Source organism: Trachemys scripta, chromosome 16 (assembly GCF_013100865.1).
Source record: "Trachemys scripta elegans isolate TJP31775 chromosome 16, CAS_Tse_1.0, whole genome shotgun sequence".
NCBI classification, from domain to species: Eukaryota; Metazoa; Chordata; order Testudines; family Emydidae; genus Trachemys; species Trachemys scripta.
Window position 1 is genome coordinate 8163807 of NC_048313.1, and position 19610 is coordinate 8183416.

The 19610-nt window shown below is 38.7% G+C and overlaps 1 protein-coding gene across 1 annotated transcript in view; it reads right to left on the minus strand.

Annotated features, from left to right (window-relative positions):
* LOC117889153 (leucine-rich repeat and fibronectin type III domain-containing protein 1-like protein) overlaps window positions 1-19610 on the minus strand; it is a 62829-nt gene that overhangs the window by 23838 nt on the left and 19381 nt on the right. Inside the window, exon 2 of the mRNA XM_034793022.1 lies at window positions 1936-3330. Coding sequence (XP_034648913.1) covers window positions 1936-3311 — 1376 coding nt within the window. The 5' untranslated portion in view covers window positions 3312-3330. The remainder of the gene's footprint in view (window positions 1-1935; window positions 3331-19610) is intronic.

Here is a 19610-nt window from a genome sequence, read left to right on the forward strand (position 1 = left end):
TGGGGTTCATATTTCATGCCAGTGCTTTTCTCATGAAACGAAGCACTAAAACTTCTCCGCATGGAGTACATTGCTCTCCATTTTTCAAAAACTGGATTTTCCGAGAACTCAGTGGTAGGTTTTCATCAAGGCACAAAGAGAATAAATAAGCAATACAAGCTGACAGATATTCGCATGCTGTGGTCCCTGCAAGAACTAGACATTTGAGGAAATGTTTTCAGCAACATTCCTCTCTGGATTATCTACTCAGAGCTGAGTAAAAGCATTAATAATATTGAACCTTAGCTTGAGTTTACACCTTTCTACCCATGAGCCATGACAAATGATGCAGAAAAACGTTTGCGTTTTACATCAGGACATGACAACAGCAGAATGTTTATTGTCTTCATAGGGCTAGAAGACCTAAGTGATTTAGGAGTGCAAGTCCTAAAATTCCACCTGTAAACCTTACCTCAAGGACTTATAAAAACAGTTATTTATATTTAAAAAAAAAACATTAGGTTTCTGATGGGACTATATTTAGAATAGCAGAAATCAGAGATACAAAAAGTCCCATTGTAGCATCTATCCCATACCCTTTTCAGTGTAGCTCTGTTCCCTGTAAAATATTTTCTATAGCATTATCCAGTCTATTTTAAATCTACTGGGCCTGATTTTCCTCTCACTTACACTGCTATAAACTGGGAATAATTCAATTGAAATCAAAGGCATTATAATATGAGAAAACTGGTGAGAGAGGAGAATCAGGACCATTATTTTTAGAAATGTCATCCTTCTAGAACCTACAGTATGAAATACTGATTGATATGCTCAAATGCTAGTTCCTGATTCAACTATAATCTTCCCGGTTTATTTGCAGAAAGGACTATAAACAGAACGACAGACCACATACTGCAAATGGGAGCAGTAACACACAATCTGCATGATGCCCATCAAAATCTATGGAGGTCAAATAGTTAAGCCAAGCAAGTTTTAAAACTTGGCCCCCCCCCCCCTCCAAATGGGTATTTCTGACTCTCTAAATGCCAAATTGGTGCAAAATAAACTATGTTACCATTTCAACTACATGTGCAATTTACACTGTTGAATTTAGCCCAGTGCATCCCCAAAATAGTAGTATAAATTAAATATGCAATGTTGGAAACTGATTAGGGGCATGTATGAGACAAAGAATTAGAAATATATATCTTCAAGAGTACATTTATAGTATATATAATACAGATACATAAAGCAAGTTCCTACAATTAGTATTCTGAATATTTTCTCTTTCCTTATATTTTTAGATGAATCAGATACATTTTTAGTTAGCCTAAAATGTAAGTAATATTTCACTGATCTTTTGCTTAAAAATACAGATGGATTCAATGTTATCCATATGCAAAAAGTCACCATTCCTGCGATTCAAAGTCACTGCATTAACTAGTTAATGGAACTGTTTCTAAACCTCGGGAGCCATTTTGATGCAAGTAACTCTCCTAAAGCTCATGAAATTACTCCATGGCCATGCCCAGGAGTTGGAAGATCTGGGTTGTAATTCCTTACTCTGCCACAGTCTTGTTGTGAGAACTTGGGCAAGCCACTTCACCTCTCTCTATATATCATTTAGAAAATGTGGAGAATACTTACCAACCTCATACAGGTTGTTGGATTGTAAAGCTTAATTCCTGGCTATGAAGTGTTTGGAGATCCTTGGATGGGAGGCATCATAGAAGGTAATGTATTATTAGTAAGATTTATTATAATTCCTCAGTAACGGGAGACAACAAATGGAAAACAGGCTATGAAAAGCATTTCCCCATTGCTCCCTTCATTACACAGTTAATGCCTGCAACATACCTGGCATTACATCAGGGAATTTTAAATATACAACCATTTTCTCTTATTCCTATTTGTTAGTTCACAATGACAATTGAATTGCTATGTGAATAGGATTACCTGTAAACTAGTATATCATCAGAAGAGCTGTTATACTGAATCTGGTACATTCGTATTCCAGGGATATGATGCTGGGAAGGCCACTGTATGAGAGCAGAGGATGAGGTCAGCTCAGCAACCACAACCTTCTTCTCTTGCTGAGCTTTAGTTTCATTAGGGAAACTTGACTTAGCAGATATAAGAATGTCTGAAGGCCCAGACTCAGCATCTTTATCACAGTTGGTACTGTTAGCAAGATGAGGATAAGGATTAACAACAAGTTCAACAGAAGCTGTAGACTCTCCTGCAGCATTCGATGCTATACAGGTAAATGTACCTTTTTCTGTCAAAGTAGTAGTCAAAATATCCAAAGTTCCATTCTCATAGGAAATTGTCCTAGACGTATTGGAGACCAACTTCCCTTCGGGGGAGATCCAGCGAACATAGGGATCTGGGTCACCGACCGCTTTGCACTTCAAAGAGACACTCTGGCCCTCCATAACCACCAGTTTTGGCGTTCGATGTGTTATCATTGGAGGTTCACAGACAAACTCCTGCTCTTTAATGGACCAAAAGTACTTGGCCATCAATTCTGGTGGTGAGGCACATGTTTCTAGATCATCTTCTCTGGTAAGGCGTCTCAGCCACACTAATTCACAGTTGCAGTGTAGAGGATTCCCTCCAAAGCTAAGCACCAGAGAGGACAATGGAGACCCTTTAGATTTAGCATACACAGGGATCCTAGAGAACAGGGGATCAGGGGGAATTTTTTTCAATTTGTTGGATGTCATGTCCAATCGAGCAAGTTTGTGAAGGTTTGAGAAGATTCCTTCTGGAACAAACTCAATGAGGTTGTGATCCAAACTGATTGTATTGACATTAGAAAGCTTTCCAATTGTATCCCAAGGAATATTAACAAGATTATTATATGATAGATCCAGGTCCTCAAGTGTTTCAATAAAGTCATCTAAAGATCCAGGAGAAATATAGTTCAATTGATTGTTACTGAGTATTAAGTGGCGAAGATTAATTAAACCTTTGAAATGATCCTCATTGATAGAAGTCAGTCTGTTACTATCCAAATGTAATGCATGAAGGCCTTTAAGATCAAAAAATGCATAAGGCATGATTTGACTTATTGTATTTCTTGATAGTGTCAAATGAATAAGGTTTGTCATGTTTGCAAAATCCTTTCTTCTAAGTGTGGTGATGAAGTTATCCATTAATCTTAGTTCTGCTGTTCTCCTGTCAATGCTGGGGGGCACAAAGAGAAGCCCAGTCTTCGTACAGAGGATGGTGAAGGATGGAGATAGGTTTTGACACATACACCGTTTTGGACACATCATAGCCTTCACAGCAGTGCTAATAACCAATAGATAGATAACCAGCCTTTCCATTGTAAGAAAGATAGCAAACCTAAAGGAGAAAACAAGAAATCCAGATAAAGCCATTTTAATAACAAAAACTTTGAAAGACCATTTACATCTAAACATTTGTTATAATTATGGCTTCTGAATAAATCAGACATGCAATTCTAGGAATTACTGAAATGACTTAATTGATAATGTTAGCCTGGGAATCTGCTGAGCTAAGCCATTAAAATTCTTAGCTCACTTGATCTGGTTATTTTATCATAAGAACTCACAGACCTGATTGTAAAGCAAAAGTACATTGCTCTCTGAGGTTAACAGAGGTGTGATAAGACTGTACGAGAGGTCTGCTATTTGTGGGAACTGAAGCACTGATCTTGAGAATCAATTACCACTCCTCCAGGATCTAGCTCTTCAGGGACAAGCATTAATGATGGCTTTGGAGGTGACTTGTCCTGCCTTACAAGTTAGAAGGAAATGTTGCACAATGGTGGTAGCAAGTGAGGTAAATACTAGGGGGGGAAAAAATTGAATGCTGGGGATTAAATAGGATCTATTCATTTACAGGGACCTGAAGCATCCAGAGGTAAAAGTTCTCTTTCTCTCCATACACTTTGTTTAGGAGATGTTTTATGAGCAGACCAAATTAACATTCTTTTTCATATTAAATTAGAGTTTACGTTCTTCCTAGCTGGGGCCATGTCTGTGAGAGATACAGCACTTAGCACAATGAGGCCCTGATTCTGACTGCAGCCTATGAGTGTCCACAATACCAGAATGTACAATAACCGTAAAGGACAAATTACGTACAATGGGCTGCACATCCACTGTCATAAATAAAAATCCATCAGTAACCACTCACAGCAAGCATAATAAAAATAAGACTCCTCAAACCTTCACTCCATTTCTTTCCTAAAGGCCTGGGAAAAAGACAGGCTTTGTTAAAAAGGTTAAGAACATAAGAATGGCCACACTGGGCTTCACAACATCTCTTGGCAATGAGTTCCACTGGTTGATTGTGTGTTGTGTGAAGAAGTACTTCCTTATGTTTGTTTTAAAACTGCTTACTTATTAATTTCATCAGGTGACCCCTCGCTCTTGTGATATGTGAAGGGGTAAATAACATTTTCCTATTCACTTTCTCTACACCATTCATGATTTTATAGTTCTCTATCATTCCCCCTTAGTCATCTCTTTTCTAAGAAAATCTCTCCTCATATGGAAGCTGTTCCATCCCCTAATCATTTTTGTGCCCTTCCTTGTATCTTTTCCAGAACTGCATGCAGTATTCAAGGTGTGGGAGTACCATGGAATTATATAGTGGCATTATGATATTTTTTGCCTTATTACCTCTCTCTCTCCTAATGGTTGCTAACATTCTGTTAGCTTTTTTGACTACTGCTGCATATTGAGTGGATGTTTTCAGAGAATAATCCATGATGACTCTAAGATTTCTTTCTTGAGTGTAACAGCTAATTTAGACTCCATCATGTTGTATATATAGTTGGGATTATGTTTTCCAATGTGCATTACTTTGCACTTATCAACATTGAATTTCATCTGCCATTTTGTTGCCCAGTCACCCAGTTTACTGAGATCCCTTTGTATCTCTTTGCAGTCAGTCTTGGACTTAAATATACTGCATAATTTTGTATTGTCTGCAAACTTTGCCACCTCACTGTTTACCCCCTCTTCCAGATCATTTATAAATATGTTCAATAGCACTGGCTCCAATATTTACTTTTTCCCATTGTGAAAACTGGCTATTTATTCCTTCCATTTGCTTCCTATATTTTATCCAGTTCCTGATCCATGAGAAGTCCTTCCCTCTTTTCCCATGACTGCTTATTTTATTTAAGAGCCTTTGGTGTGGGACTTTGTTAAGGACTTTCTGAAAGTCCAAGTACACTATATCAACTGTATTACCCTTGTCCACATGCTTCTTGACACTCTCAAAGAACTCTAAATATTTTGGTGAGAAATGATTTCCCTTTACAAAAGCCGGGTTGACACTCCCCATCACATTATGTTTAACTATGTGTCTGATAATTCTGTTCTTCACTATAGTTTCAACCAATTTCCCTGGTACTGAAGTTAGATTTATTGGCTGTAATTGCCAGGATGGCCTCTGGAGCCTTTTATAAAAACAGGTGTTACATTAGCTATCCTCCAGTTGTCTGGTATAGAGACTGATTTAAGCTACTGGTTACGTGCCATAGTTAGTAGGCCTGGAATTTCATATTTGAGTTACTTCAAACTCTTGGGTGAATACCATCTGGTCCTGGTGACTTATTATTGTTTAATTTATCAGTTTGTTCCAAAACCTCCTCTATTGACACCTCAGTTTGGGACAGTTCCTCAGAACTGTCACCTAAAAAAAAAATGGCTTAGGTATGTGACTCTCTCTCATATCCTCAGCAGTGAAGACTGATGAAAAGAATTAATTTAGCTTCTCTGCAATGGAGTGCCTGACTGTTTGCCAGGCTTTTCTTTGAGTGCCCCACTAGTACCTATATCATCCAGTGGCCACAGTGAGTGTTTGGCAGGCTTCCTGCTTCTGATGTCCTAAAAATTTCTTTTGCTGTTAGTTTTTGTGTCTTTTGCTAGTTGCTCTTCAAATTCTTTTTTGGCCTGCCTAATTATACTTTTACACTTGACTTGCCAGAGTTTACGTTCCCTTCTATTTTCCTCAGTAGGATTTTACTTCCAATCTTAAGGATGCCTTTTTGCCTCTAACTACTGTGGTTAGATGTTGATAGATGTTTGGATGTGTGTGTGTGTTCCCTCTGTGTGCCACCCCAGCCCTACACAGACAGTTGGCACGGCAGACCTCGAGTGAACCACCCAATGACCATAAGATCTGTTAAGGAACGAAGGCACCTAGCCAGGTTTATTGTCGATGAAGTATGGTACTAGTATTGCGCAGACTCTACTGGACGACTAATACATGTATGTCCGTAACAATGGACCAGCTCAGTGAACCGTGGGACTTTCCGCTACACAAAGATACTCCGAGATACATCTTTATACCCCAATACAAACAAGTTAGCACTGCCCCCTGACATAATTAGTTACTGCCCCCTGATGTCGCTAGTTATTACCCATTATTTTGTACATGTTGGTGTGATCAAAACATCTCTATTACATACTGTCATCCTGACCTTATCTTTTAGGAGGCGTCAGTGTGTTCCTGTTGTTCTTGGGGAATGTTTTTGTACCATCCTTGATATTGGGATGTTCTGGTATCACTTGATATCGGGATGTGTTTGCATGAGCACTCTGTGACAGCACTTCTTAGGAATGTTTCTGCAATATCAGCCCTGTTCTTGCCAAATTCTGTGAGCAGATCCTGCCTCATACCAGGCCTCTGATACAAGGGCTTATGTCTCAGGCTCTCTTTCTACTACAACTACCTCTTTTACTCTGCTTTTTAGCCTTATTGGCATGTTTTTGGGACTCCTGCTGGGTTTTTAAAAAATTATTATTTGTAGTATACATTTAGTTTGAGACACCGTTATGGGCATTTAAAATAGTTTCCATGAATTTCCAGACATTTTACCCTGTGACTGTTCCTTTTAATTTCCATTTAATTAGTTTGCTCATTTTCGTGTACGTCCCCTTTTTGAAACTAAAGGCTACTGTGATGAGTGTCTTTGGTATTTTCCTGCCTACAAGAATGTTAAATTGAATTACATTATGATCACTATTACTCAATGGTTCATCTATATACACCTCTTGGACCAAATCCTGTGTCCACTTAGGACAAAGTCAAGATTTGCCCAGCCCCTTGTGGGTTCCAGGACTAGCTGCTCCAAGAAGTAATTAATTATCCTAGCTGATCAGGAGTTAGTTCCGTGTCTGGAGCACTGGTAGTAATGGGAAAAGATAAAATAAGTTTTAAAATAATAACAACTAGTACAATGATGATAATAATACTCAGAATGAATTACAATAAAATAAAAATAATGTAAATTTTAATTGATAATGTAATTAAAATACTAATTCAGCGTTAAGAAAATATATTTTATTCAAATTAAATTACTAAGTCTCTATAGTACATTGTCAAACGGGGAAAAGTGAAAAGTTGTAATATTCTATTTAAAATAATTTTTAAAGGTATATCTGAAAAGGACAGAATTCCAGAAAACTTCTTTCCAGAAAAAATGTAGTAATGTGCTATTAATATATCACATATATTATATATACACTTCTACCTTGATATAACACTGTCCTCGGGAGCCAAAAAATCTTACCGCGTTATAGGTGAAACCGTGTTATATTGAACTTGCTTTGATCCACCGGAGTGCACAACCCCGCGCCCCCGGAGCACTGCTTTACCCCGTTACATCCGAATTTGTGTTATATCGGGTCGTGTTATATCGAGGTAGAGATGTATATAAAAACACATTTGCTTGTTTAAAAAAAAAATCAATTTTCTAATTTTCTTTTTTGCAGTACTTCATTCTACTACCCTACTCTACAAATTGTTGTGATTTCAGGAAAATTATAACTGTGAGGAGTAAAACTAAATTATTTTCTTTTAAAATATATTTATACTTTCAAAAATACATATCCCCTGATATACATGGCATCTGAGATCCAGCACGTTAGTCTAAGTATCCATTATGTTCCAATTAGTTCAGGATAACAGACATAAAAATCACTAAAGAGGAACATATAGTAGCACCTTATAGACTAACAGATGTATAGGAGCATGAGCTTCTGTGGGTGAAAACTCACTTCTTCGTATGCATGACATGCATCCGAAGAAGTGGGTATTCACCCACGAAAGCTCATGCTCCAATACATCTGTTAGTTTATAAAGTGCCACAGGACTCTTTGCTGCTTTTACAGATCCAGACTAACACGGCTACCCCTTTGATACTGAACATATAGTAGTTACATTATTCAATAAAAAATCTATCTAATTACAGTAGCTCTTAAATATCTATCTTCATGAAATCCATCCTTCTGGGTTATAATCACATTTATGAAGAGAGACTGCTGTACACTCTCCATGTGTACATTATACATTATTCAATAAAAAAGATTTGGGATTAACTACATTTTAAAATTTGCAAAAGTCATATTGCAAATAAAATTGCAACTCACCGTGGATTTGCTGAGAACATGTATTCTCCAGTGTTTTGCCCAGTTTTGTTTTTAATTTCACAAACAACAGGGTTTCCACTACTTGCTTTGGGAGAATATTCCACATCCTCACAAACCTAACTCAGGAAGTTTTTCCTGACATTCAGCCTCCATTTTCCTTTATCATTTTCACCCCAGTAATCTCATTAATAATTCTCCCTTCCTGGTGGTTACACTATTGTAGACAGCTCTGATCCCTTCATCTCCTCCCACCCCTTCAGCTGTCACCTAGTTAACCTGTATCTAATTACAAAAAGAACAGGAGTACTTGTGGCACCTTAGAGACTAACAAATTTACTCCTGTTCTTTTTGCTGATACAGACTAATACGGCTGCTACTCTGAAACCTATCTAATTACAGTAGCTCTTAAATATCTATATTCATGAAATCCATCCTTCTGGGTTATAATCACATTTATGAAGAGAGACTGCTGTACACTCTCCATGTGACAGCAACAGCAACAATATTTAGCTCTTATATAGCACTTTTTGCCTCTTATAATACCCATCATCCCAAAGAAACCCAAAGTCCTTTACAAGCTACAGATAAAGAGATTGCTTCTTCACTACTGACATTCAGCCACATTTAGAATGAAGTGGGGCAACTGTTAAACTACACACAACAATGCTACACAATACTTTAGGATATGGAACAAACTTGTATGGAAATTGAATTAAATGGAAATTAAGGGAGCAGAATGGCACCACCTGACCTGAAATTTGACTAATTCCCTGCATTCACACTCCTATGTAATAAATAAAAAAAAGACACAGGGTCTTTAATAACCATAATGGGTTATGTCTACGGCCCTACCAAATTCATGACCATGAAAAACGCATCACGGACCATGAAATCTGGCTCCCACTGTGAAATCTCATTTTTTGTTTGCTTTTACCCTATACTATACAGATTTCACAGGGAAGACCAACGTTTCGGGTGGGGGGGTAGGTTATTTTAGGGGGATCATGGTATTGCCACTCTTACTTCTGTGCTGCTGACTTCAGAGCTGGGCGGCTGGACAGTGGCGGCTGCTGATTGTGGGCAGCAGCACAGAAGTAAGGGTGGCAATACCATACCATGCCATCCTTACTTCTGCACTGCTGCTGTTGGTGGCGGCTCTGCCTTCGGAGCTGGGCTCCTGGCCAGCAGCTGCTGTTCACCAGGTGCTCAGCTCTGAAGGCAGCGCCGCCGCAAGCAACAGTACAAAAGTAAGAGTAGCAGTATCACAACCCTTACAATAACCTTGCAACACCCCCCACCCACCCCCAGAACTCCTTTTTGGGTCAATTACAACACTGACATTTCATATTCAACAGAGTTCCCCACCCTGTAAGTATGGCCAGCATTCTTTGTTTCTAGATGTATACATTTACATTTAGTAGTATTAAAACGCATATTGTTTGCTTGTTCCCAGCTTACTAAGCAACCCATATTTAAATAGCTGAAATCACGAAATTTATGATTTTAAAAATCCCATGATCATGAAATTGACCAAAATAGACCATGAATTTGAAAGGGTCCTAATTATGTCAGTTTAATGTCAGAAATGGATGAAAGATGGCATCTTCGATATCGCTGCATCCCCAAACACTATACAGAGTCATTGGTTCAGTCCTGAGTCAGAGGCAGGAGCACAACCTGCTGACTTAACTCTCTTAACTAATGAGATCAGAGCTCATGCTAGGGCAGTCTCACATGAGTCAGCAGCTGCACATGGGATAATTTCCAAGACTTTGACAATTTACACCAGCTGAGGCTATACACCCATATCTGTATGTATAGTCTTAGGGTCCCAAACTGACCTCTAGGGCAGGAATGTTGAGAAAAGTGGCACCAAATTCCATCTCTCCAGTGCAGTAAGAATGGTCTGCTTCAACCTCTGATCCCTGAAGGATGATAAACCTCTATCAGTGGGATGAGGAGTTTCAGCTGGTGTCAGAACCTTTTTTTCCATGTCATATTAGGTGAGATGTATAAAAATATAATGGCGTTTCCATTCGTCTTTATGCCTGTTTCCCTGTGATATCTTAAACTTCCAGGAACATCTAGGTCTGCAACAGAAGGGTAAAATGCATTCCATTTGCAGTCAGTGGCTGTGTGCCCTACGCATTTAAGGATCACATTAGACCTTTTGGCCATAGTGTTGCACTGGGAGTTCATGTGCACACTGATTATCCAGCATGACCCCCAAATCTTTTTCAGAGTCACTGCTTCCCAGGATAGAGTTCCCCACCGTGTAAGTATGGCCAGCATTCTTTGTTTCTAGATGTATACATCTACATTTAGTAGTATTAAAACGCATATTGTTTGCTTGTTCCCAGCTTACTAAGCAACCCAGGTCCTTCTGTATCAGTGACCTGTCCTCTTCATTATTTACCACTCCCACAATTTTTGTGTCATCTGCAAACTTTATTAGTGATCATTTTATGTGTTCTTCCAGGTCATTAAAAAATGTTAAAACAGTGTAGGGCCAAAAACTGATCCCTGTGGGACCCCACTAGAAACACACCTGTTCAACAGTGAGTTACAGAACATAAGAACGACTGTACCGGGTCAGACCAAAGGTCTATCTAGCCCAGTATCCGGTCTACCGACAGTAGCCAGGTGCCCCAGAGGGAATGAACTGAACAGGAAATGATCAAGTGATCTTTCTCCTGCCATCCATCTCCATCCTCTGACAAACAGAGGCTAGGGTCACCATTCCTTATCCATCCTGGCTAATAGCCATTAATGGACTTAACCGCCGTGAATTTATCCAGTTCTCTTTTAAATGCTGTTATAGTCCTAGCCTTCACAACTTCCTCAGGTAAGGAGTTCCACAAGTTGACTGTGCTGCGTGAAGAAGAACTTCCTTTTATTTGTTTTAAACCTGCTGCCTATTAATTTCATTTGGTGACCCCTAGTTCTTGTATTATGGGAATAAGTAAATAACTTTTCCTTATCCACTTTCTTCACATCACTCATGATTTTATAGACCTCTATCATATCCCCCCTTAGTCTCCTCTTTTCCAAGCTGAAGAGTCCTAGCCTCTTTAATCTCTCCTCATATGGGACCCGTTCCAAACCCCTAATCATTTTAGTTGCCCTTTTCTGAACCTTTTCTAGTGCCAGTATATCTTTTTTGAGATGAGGAGTCCACATCTGTACGCAGTATTCGAGATGTGGGCATACCATCGATTTATATAAGGGCAATAATATATTCTCAGTCTTATTCTCTATTCCCTTTTTAATGATTCCTAACATCCTGTTTGCTTTTTTGACCGCCTCTGCACACTGCGTGGACATCTTCAGAGAACTATCTACAATGACTCCAAGATCTTTTTCCTGACTCGTTGTAGCTAAATTAGCCCCCATCATATTGTATGTATAGTTGGGGTTATTTTTTCCAATGTGCATTACTTTACATTTATCCACATTAAATGTTCCTGTTTTCAAGTACATTTTGAGCCGTATCAGTTAACCAGTTTTCAATCAATTTAATGTGTGCCATGTTAATTTTATATTCTAATTTTAAAATCAAAATATCATGAGGTACCATGTCAAATGCCTTACAAAAGTTTAAGTATATTACAACACTATACCTTTATCAACCAAACTTGAACTCTTGTAAAAAAAGATATCAAGTTTGTTCAACAGAATGTATTTTCCATAATCACATGTTGATTAGCATTAATTATAATACCCTACTATAATTCTTTTTAATCAAGTCTCATATCAGCCACTCCATTATCTTGCCTGTTAATGTTATCAGACTGACAGGCCCATTTATGCTTTTTAAATATTGGCACATCATTAGCATTCTTCCAGTCCTCTGTGTTCCAACACTTATTGAAAATCAACATTAATGGTCCAGCAAGCTCCTCAGTCAGCTCTTTTAAAACTCTTGAGTGCAAGTTATCTGAACCAACTGATTTTAAAAATGTCTAACTTTAGCAGTTTCTGTTTAATATCCTCCGGAGATACTAGTGGAATGGAAAGAGTGATATCATACAATATTACTAAGCCATTTGTTTTCCCCCCAAATATAGAACAGACATTTATTGATCGCTTCTTTGTTTTCTGCATTATTATTGATAATTTTACCATTTCCATGTAGTAAAGGACTAGTGCCTTTGCTAAGATTCTGTTTCTTCTAGTATACCTAAAAATTCCTTCTTTTTGTTATTAACTCAGTTGGCTATAGATGTTGCCCTGTGTTCCTTTGCTTCCTTTATCAATTTTCTACAATTCCTAGCTTCTGATTTATATTCATTACTATCAACTTTACCTTTCTTCAATATGTTATTATATATATATATATATATATATATATATTTATAGCTGCCTTCACTTCCCCTCTAAACCAGGTTGATTTTTTTAACCAATGTGGTCTCTTTAATTGATTGTGAGGTTATGGCTTTTTGGGCCTCTAGTAAAGTGTTCTTAAACAATTCCCAATTATCACTCACATTTTTCTGATTAAATTCTTCCTCCCAGGTGATCCATCCATCCATCCATCCATCCACGCGCGCACGCACACACACACACACACACGGTCTGAACTCTGGACTTTATTGCACATTAAAAATGTGATCAGCTTGTACCATTAATTTTTAGTTTTGTGATCAGTTCCTCTTTATCTGTCAGGATGAGGTCTAATATAGAATTCCCCTGTGTTGGATGCAACATTTTTTGAATTAGGAAAAGGAGAAGGGGAGTGCATATATTTTTGCAGGAACAGGGGAGGATTCTTCATATGTCATATTTGACCCGTGGAGTGCTGCATGCACCCAGAGCTTTCCATATATTATAATACATGTGTTTATTTAATTAACAGGTGTTATAATAGCCTTACCACACTCAACTGTCACAGAATATCTGCATTGGTACCTATATATTATGATGACTAGCATTCTGAAAATAGCACTTACAAAGACAGACAGACAGACTTGTATAAGGAATTTGATCTTGTATAATATAATTATTAACCATCAAAGAAACACAATGTCATGGTGAAGTTGTTAACTCTGAAAAGCACTGTTTAGTGAGATCAGCATCAGGGTTGCACAGACATAACATGAAATTGTAAATGGTCTTAAATTTAGCTCATCACCAAACTTTATACAACATTACTATTATTTCAGGTCTGATAGGAGCAAAGTCACAGAGAACTGAAATAATAGTTTTAACAATTTTTTTACACTTAAGTAATTATTGACTTGTTAGAATAAATCTTTAATTGTGGATGAGTATTTAAACCATTATAATCTCTAGGGAACAAAATCTCTATGGGATATTTTCTGAGCAGTTAATCCCAAGTGTGCAATTAAAATTTCCTTGCTGGCTTTTTCTCACTTTGAGATTGAACTACAAAAATAATAACTTTTATATGTCTGTCCCGTGGTGCAGAATTCAAACATCTGAATCAGAGTAACGTTTTTCAGGTCGTACTTGGCTAACAATAAAATCAGTTTTTCTTTTAAGTACAGTCAAGACAAAGATATAGTAAAATGTACCTAATGTAAATTACATGATTCTAATATTTACCTTATTATGATCAGAGGCAACTTGTATCTAATTTTTCTAACAACTTTCTCTTTAGTAATGTCTTTTTTCATAATGATTTTTCCATCGTCAGCTTTTAAAATATTTAACATAGTGCATTACTAGCTACATTTTTCAAATATTTGCTTTTTTTGACAATCCTGTTTTTATTATCACTCCATCTTGTGCTCTGCACCCTGTTTCTCCCTAATGGTTGCATCTTTTCACTTCCATTTGGCATAAATGATTAACTGATGTGCAATTATCTAAAAACAGGCGGCAATGCAATGTTATAATTCCCTTGTTTTGTCATTAGCAAATATTAATGCATTTTAATGGATTAACCACCATCTGGGCTACAAGAAGCCAGTGTGTAACCATCTCACTTAAGCTATTATTCTGTTAAAAATATAATTAAGTGTTGTTAATGTGAAACTATGGCACTAAAATTAGCAATTTTAGTGCTACCAGTGATTGAAGTGCAATTACTCTTTTAAAACAAATGACATTTGGAGGAAGACTGTAATAAAGGAAAGTTGGATCCAGCTCTGAATTACTGCTGTTGTCCTGAATTATTTTTCAAAAGAGCTTTGGCCCTACTTGTCCAAACACTGCATTGAAAACTCACCTAATTATATTACAATCCAAATGTACTAGTCTAAACTTCAAAGTCTACAAGGTCTTGACTACGCTAGACATTAGGCATGCAGTGCCTATGTGGTCCCCCAGCAAACCCATAACACACCTTGCATCCATATACAAAATTGTTCCCAATAGCAAACATGAACTCTCATTAGATTTGCTCTGACCACTGTGTGGTCCTCCACTGCGCCTCGCCATCCTATCTATGCAGCTAGGAACCTGATGTCTCACTAACCATGGAGCAATAACCCTTTCTGATTTATTCATAGACATTTATTCCATGGAGGCAGCATGGTCCAGCTGTTAGATGACTGGACAGGGATTCCGGTGACCTGGGTTCCATACCCTCGGTGGGGGGATTCCTCCCCCCCCCCCAAAGCCTTAGGCAGGCCTGGAACTTGCCCCCTCATGTGCAGCTCTGTTGGCTTGACTGGATCTTCCCTCCTAAATATAGAAGTCAAACTATGCCTACACGTACCCTGCTCAGACACTGACTTGTGAACTTGGGCAAGTCACTTTCCCGCACTTCCTTTGTCTTTGTCCCTCACTTTGTTTTGTCTAAATTATAAGCTCTTTGGGGCAGCACCTTCCTCTTACTATGTATTTGTGCAGTGCCTAGCACAATGAGTGTCCAATCTCAGTTGAGGGGGTAATGTACACGAATAATAAAGTGGAATATCGCTTCCCATCAATGGTTCCTGCACAATATGTGAAATGCAATAGCTTAAATCCCTTCATGACTTCTGACATGTTGATCTCCTTGATCAGTGGTCCCTGCGAACCTCCATGATGACAGTGCCCACTGGACAATCACCACATTGTCTTCCATTATGAACCTAGCTCTCATCCCTCTGCTCTGGTGCTGCAGTGGTACAGAAAAGCCACCTCCATTATGCTACAGTTTTGCAGACACAGCTGCTCATCCCAGGTCTTGAAAACAACTTCGCCCCGCCCATTTGAAACTGTGGTCCAGACCCAGAAATACACCTACCTTGTTGAATATCATCTTCAAATATTGCCCAGAACCAGGGACTGGGGCACAATTTTGCAGCATATGCTCCTTTGGCTGCTGGGTCCCCAAAGCTAGAGCTGGAACACCCTCCACTGCTTTGGTGTATCTACGTCAGATGCCTTGTGACGGCTCTTCACAAGTTCCAGCACCAACCTTTCCTACTGAGCAAGAGCTAAGCATTAATTCTGCATGTAGGGACTTACAGGAATTTCCCCAGGGAATTATGGGCGTTTGACTGCTTCTCCCATAATTACACTGGGCTCCCAGAAAGAGAGCTAGGGGGCAGGGTAACTGCACTTGATCATTTTCCTAGCCCGTCACTTAGACCACTGCACCACTATCTTTGCAACTCTCCACTGGCTCCACCTTCTATATAGCATCAGCAATAAACTACTTACTTTCACTTGGCCCTTCACAATTTATCTCCACCCTACCTATCATGTCTCATTTGCTACTGAGATTTCAAGTATCACTTCTGACTGGTCCATCATGCCAGCCTCCATTGCCCACTTCTTACATTTTGAAACAAATGCCATTGTGCTTTTTCCCATGTTGCAGCTCACACTTGGGAATAACTCACTGTAAACACCCACAAAGTCACCTCATTATCCTCCTTCAAACTCTCCTTTTCTATGGTGCTTACAAAAAACCCACACTGTGACAACAGTTAGGCTGCTGGTGTGCTGAGACCCCTGCCTATTGTGCTGACCAACAATGTCTCATTGTTTCCATGTCTGTCTGGATCCATATCTTGTCTCATACGGAGACTGTAAACTCTTTGGGGCAGGGGTTTTTGATCTATTTGCACCCTACCTAGCACAATGACGCCCTGGTTCATGACTGGGCTTTCTGGGTGGTAGGGTAACACAAATAAATAATACACATGCTCCCCAACTTACGCAAGGCGTTCCATTCCGGAACGCCTTGTGTAAGTCGAATTTTGCGTAAGTCGGGGACGTATACCCGACAATTACGGAAAAAAACAAAAAACAACTTACGGAACTTTTTCCGTAAGTGCGTGTTTGCATAACCCAGGAAGCGTCTTTAATAAAATTGCACCTGAAAGAGCATGTTTCTGTTGACAGGCTGTACCAGAGGTGATGGTTACTAATGGGGCAGCATACTAGTGCAGTCTTTCTGAACATGCGAGTCTATAACCCTGCACAGGGCTTGCCTAGGATAGCTACAAATATTGAATGTCTAATTGAACTCCAGCAAGGAAGTTAAGCCGTTATTTTAAATCATTAGTTTCCTTCAACTAATGCATGAATGCACTGAATACTAAGAAAAATGAGAAGAGTGATGAGCATCCATAACAGGCTTTGCTAGGTCAAATGGAGACATCTGGTCTCCTTCACAAAGGCGAAAGGAGTCTCTGCCACTGTGAATAAGAAAAATTAAAAAAAAACTGAACATATCTAAGAATGGTAACATCTCTTGCTAGAAAGAGATTAGAAGAGGCACACCCTATGGGCTCGTGTAAGAGTCAGATCTCATTGCTAATATTAGTTATATTCAATATTATGATGTATATAAGAAGAGCAGTAAACCAGTGGTAAGGATGGCTCCAAAATTCACATGTTCACTATTGAAAAGCACACAGGAGATGTGGGTTAGTGATGTTCAGAAAGGGAACATTTTACTTTATTTGGAACTTGCCAGAACTCACCTCTATCCATCACTTAAAACTTGCAGCAGCAAATATGAATAAAATGAGAGACTGTTTCCAGTCAAACATTTCAGCTAAGTGCCGTCTGCAGCCCTCTGAAGAGCAGTTATATTTGCCAGTAAAGAAAAGAGTAAGTCTGCCTCGCCCATGCCTTCCTATATGAACACGTAAGAGGAGTTCTTTTCACACTCACAGGATTACTGCAATGGATCCAATCTTTTCAGTTAAAAGTTACTGTTAGTAAGAACTATCAGCTATTAGCCATGCTATGTCACTCACTGTGCTGTTACAGCTTAATTTTGGTGTAAAAACCCCCACAAGTTAATCATGTAATTCCCAGACAATAAGGAGTTTCAGGTCAGATAAGCAAGATATACAACTCAAACATGTCTTTGTCAGGGATTTCCAGTGGTTTGTATTTGATTTGGATAAAAATGGGTAGCAGGGGAAAGGGTCTGCTCCTGAGTGAATTTGCTATTAGGTTGTAAAGGGATGTGCTTTAGAATTTCAGGCAATATTGTCAAGCAGTGAGATTTAATTCCAATAACTCCAGACCCAGTTAAGCTGCTGAAGGCTTGACTGGTTTATAGCTGATGGATTATCATTTCACTCCATCTGGGGGAGTTCCATTTGTGTTTGCTGTATGTATATGATAGGTGATAGACAGTTTTATCAGCCTTAAATCAATATAAAAAGTACAACTTCACAATATTTCTTATACCCAGGACAGCTAACTTTTGTTATTATTGTTTGCTTTTTTTTTAAATGGGGACTGTTAACAACTCTGTTCTGACTATTGTAAAAATCAGCTTAATTCTTGACGAACAACCTTTGAGAAAAAACTAATCACACATATAAAGTAACAATTTTACTTCTGCACTATTTACTTCCTTCTCTTTTTGCCCCTTAATGTGCATGTTATTGTAACTGTTAGCAAGATATAATAAAGTGTCTCACAACTTTGACTATTTCTACACCAAACTGGCTTTACTTTCCTATGCAGCCAGTTCTACTTTTCACAAAAGGATCTTATTTTCCTTTGTCTTCAGTTCAGCTCCAGATCTCAAACCATGTGTGCTTCTGTCATTAAGCCACAGGCAGCTGATCATTTCTTTTTTGGACCTTCAGCGACAAATTACTCACTGGTGGGAGAAACATGGAAAAGCAAACATATTCAGAGAACAGAGAAGTTCCAGACTAAGATCTCTTCATTTTTAAATAACGTCACCTGAAAACTTTTCTGGAAATAAAACTTTAAGTCCACAAGGCTTGATGTTGCCTTTAGAGGCTTACAAGTACCAAGCTTTAAAAGGGCAGCTGGTACCCAGGGCCGGCTCTGGCTTTCTGGCCGCCCCAAGAAAAAAAAAAAAAAAAAAAAAAAAAAAAAAGCGGCCGAACCGCCCTAGGATTGAGCGGAATGCCGCCACCAACAAGCTGCCACCCCAAGCACCAGCTTGCTTGGCTGGTGCCTGGAGCCGGCCCTGCCGGTACCTCTTGGAAAGCCTGGAAGCACATTCATTTCAGGATGCATTCTAGTCCACATTATATTCTCTAAATTTCTCATCTCATTCTTCAGTGTTAAAGAGATGTGCAGGAAGCAAGATCATTTCATCTGTTCTACTGCTCATTCTCCACAGGAATCATAACCCTTTGCTTGTGACATCATAATCATCTCCTCAGCAACTAATTATAATTTTGACAAAGAATTAGGACTTCAGTGTGGAAATTAGAAACAGGAGCAGATGTGCCTCTTCAGTACTATTAGGTATTTGCCTCTGTACCTAACTTATTAACCTATCTCTTATACACAGCCACCAACTTACACATGGTTTACTAACAAAACAGATGCATTTCCTGCATGTAAACCTCTAGAAGAAACAGATAATCTGATATAAAAGCAGAACAGTTTCCAAATGGTATTTCAAAGTATTCCATGATGCATTAACAGTTGGTAATATACTTTCCTTTCTGTTGAGCTCACACAGTTTCTGTCTTCTTTGCTTAACTGGTTTTCCTTTTAGAATCAAATACATCAACACTGGCATTTTTCCAGGTCTGCATCTGTACTCAGTTTAATAGCAATGAAATTGCAAAGCGTGTGTGTGTGTGTGTGTGTGTGTCAGTGAGCACTTCCTACGAAGTTTGTTTTGTCAAAGACTCCTTTAATAGGGTGGGAAAAGCAAATCCACTGCTGCTGTATTTGCTGTGTTTCCTAGAATGTTAAAGGCAATGTTGGCCTGTAGCTATCTAAACCATCAGGAGGTGATGGAAGAGGGGACCAGAGAGCATCCATGGGCAACAATGCTCATTACAAGGACTATTTTCAGAG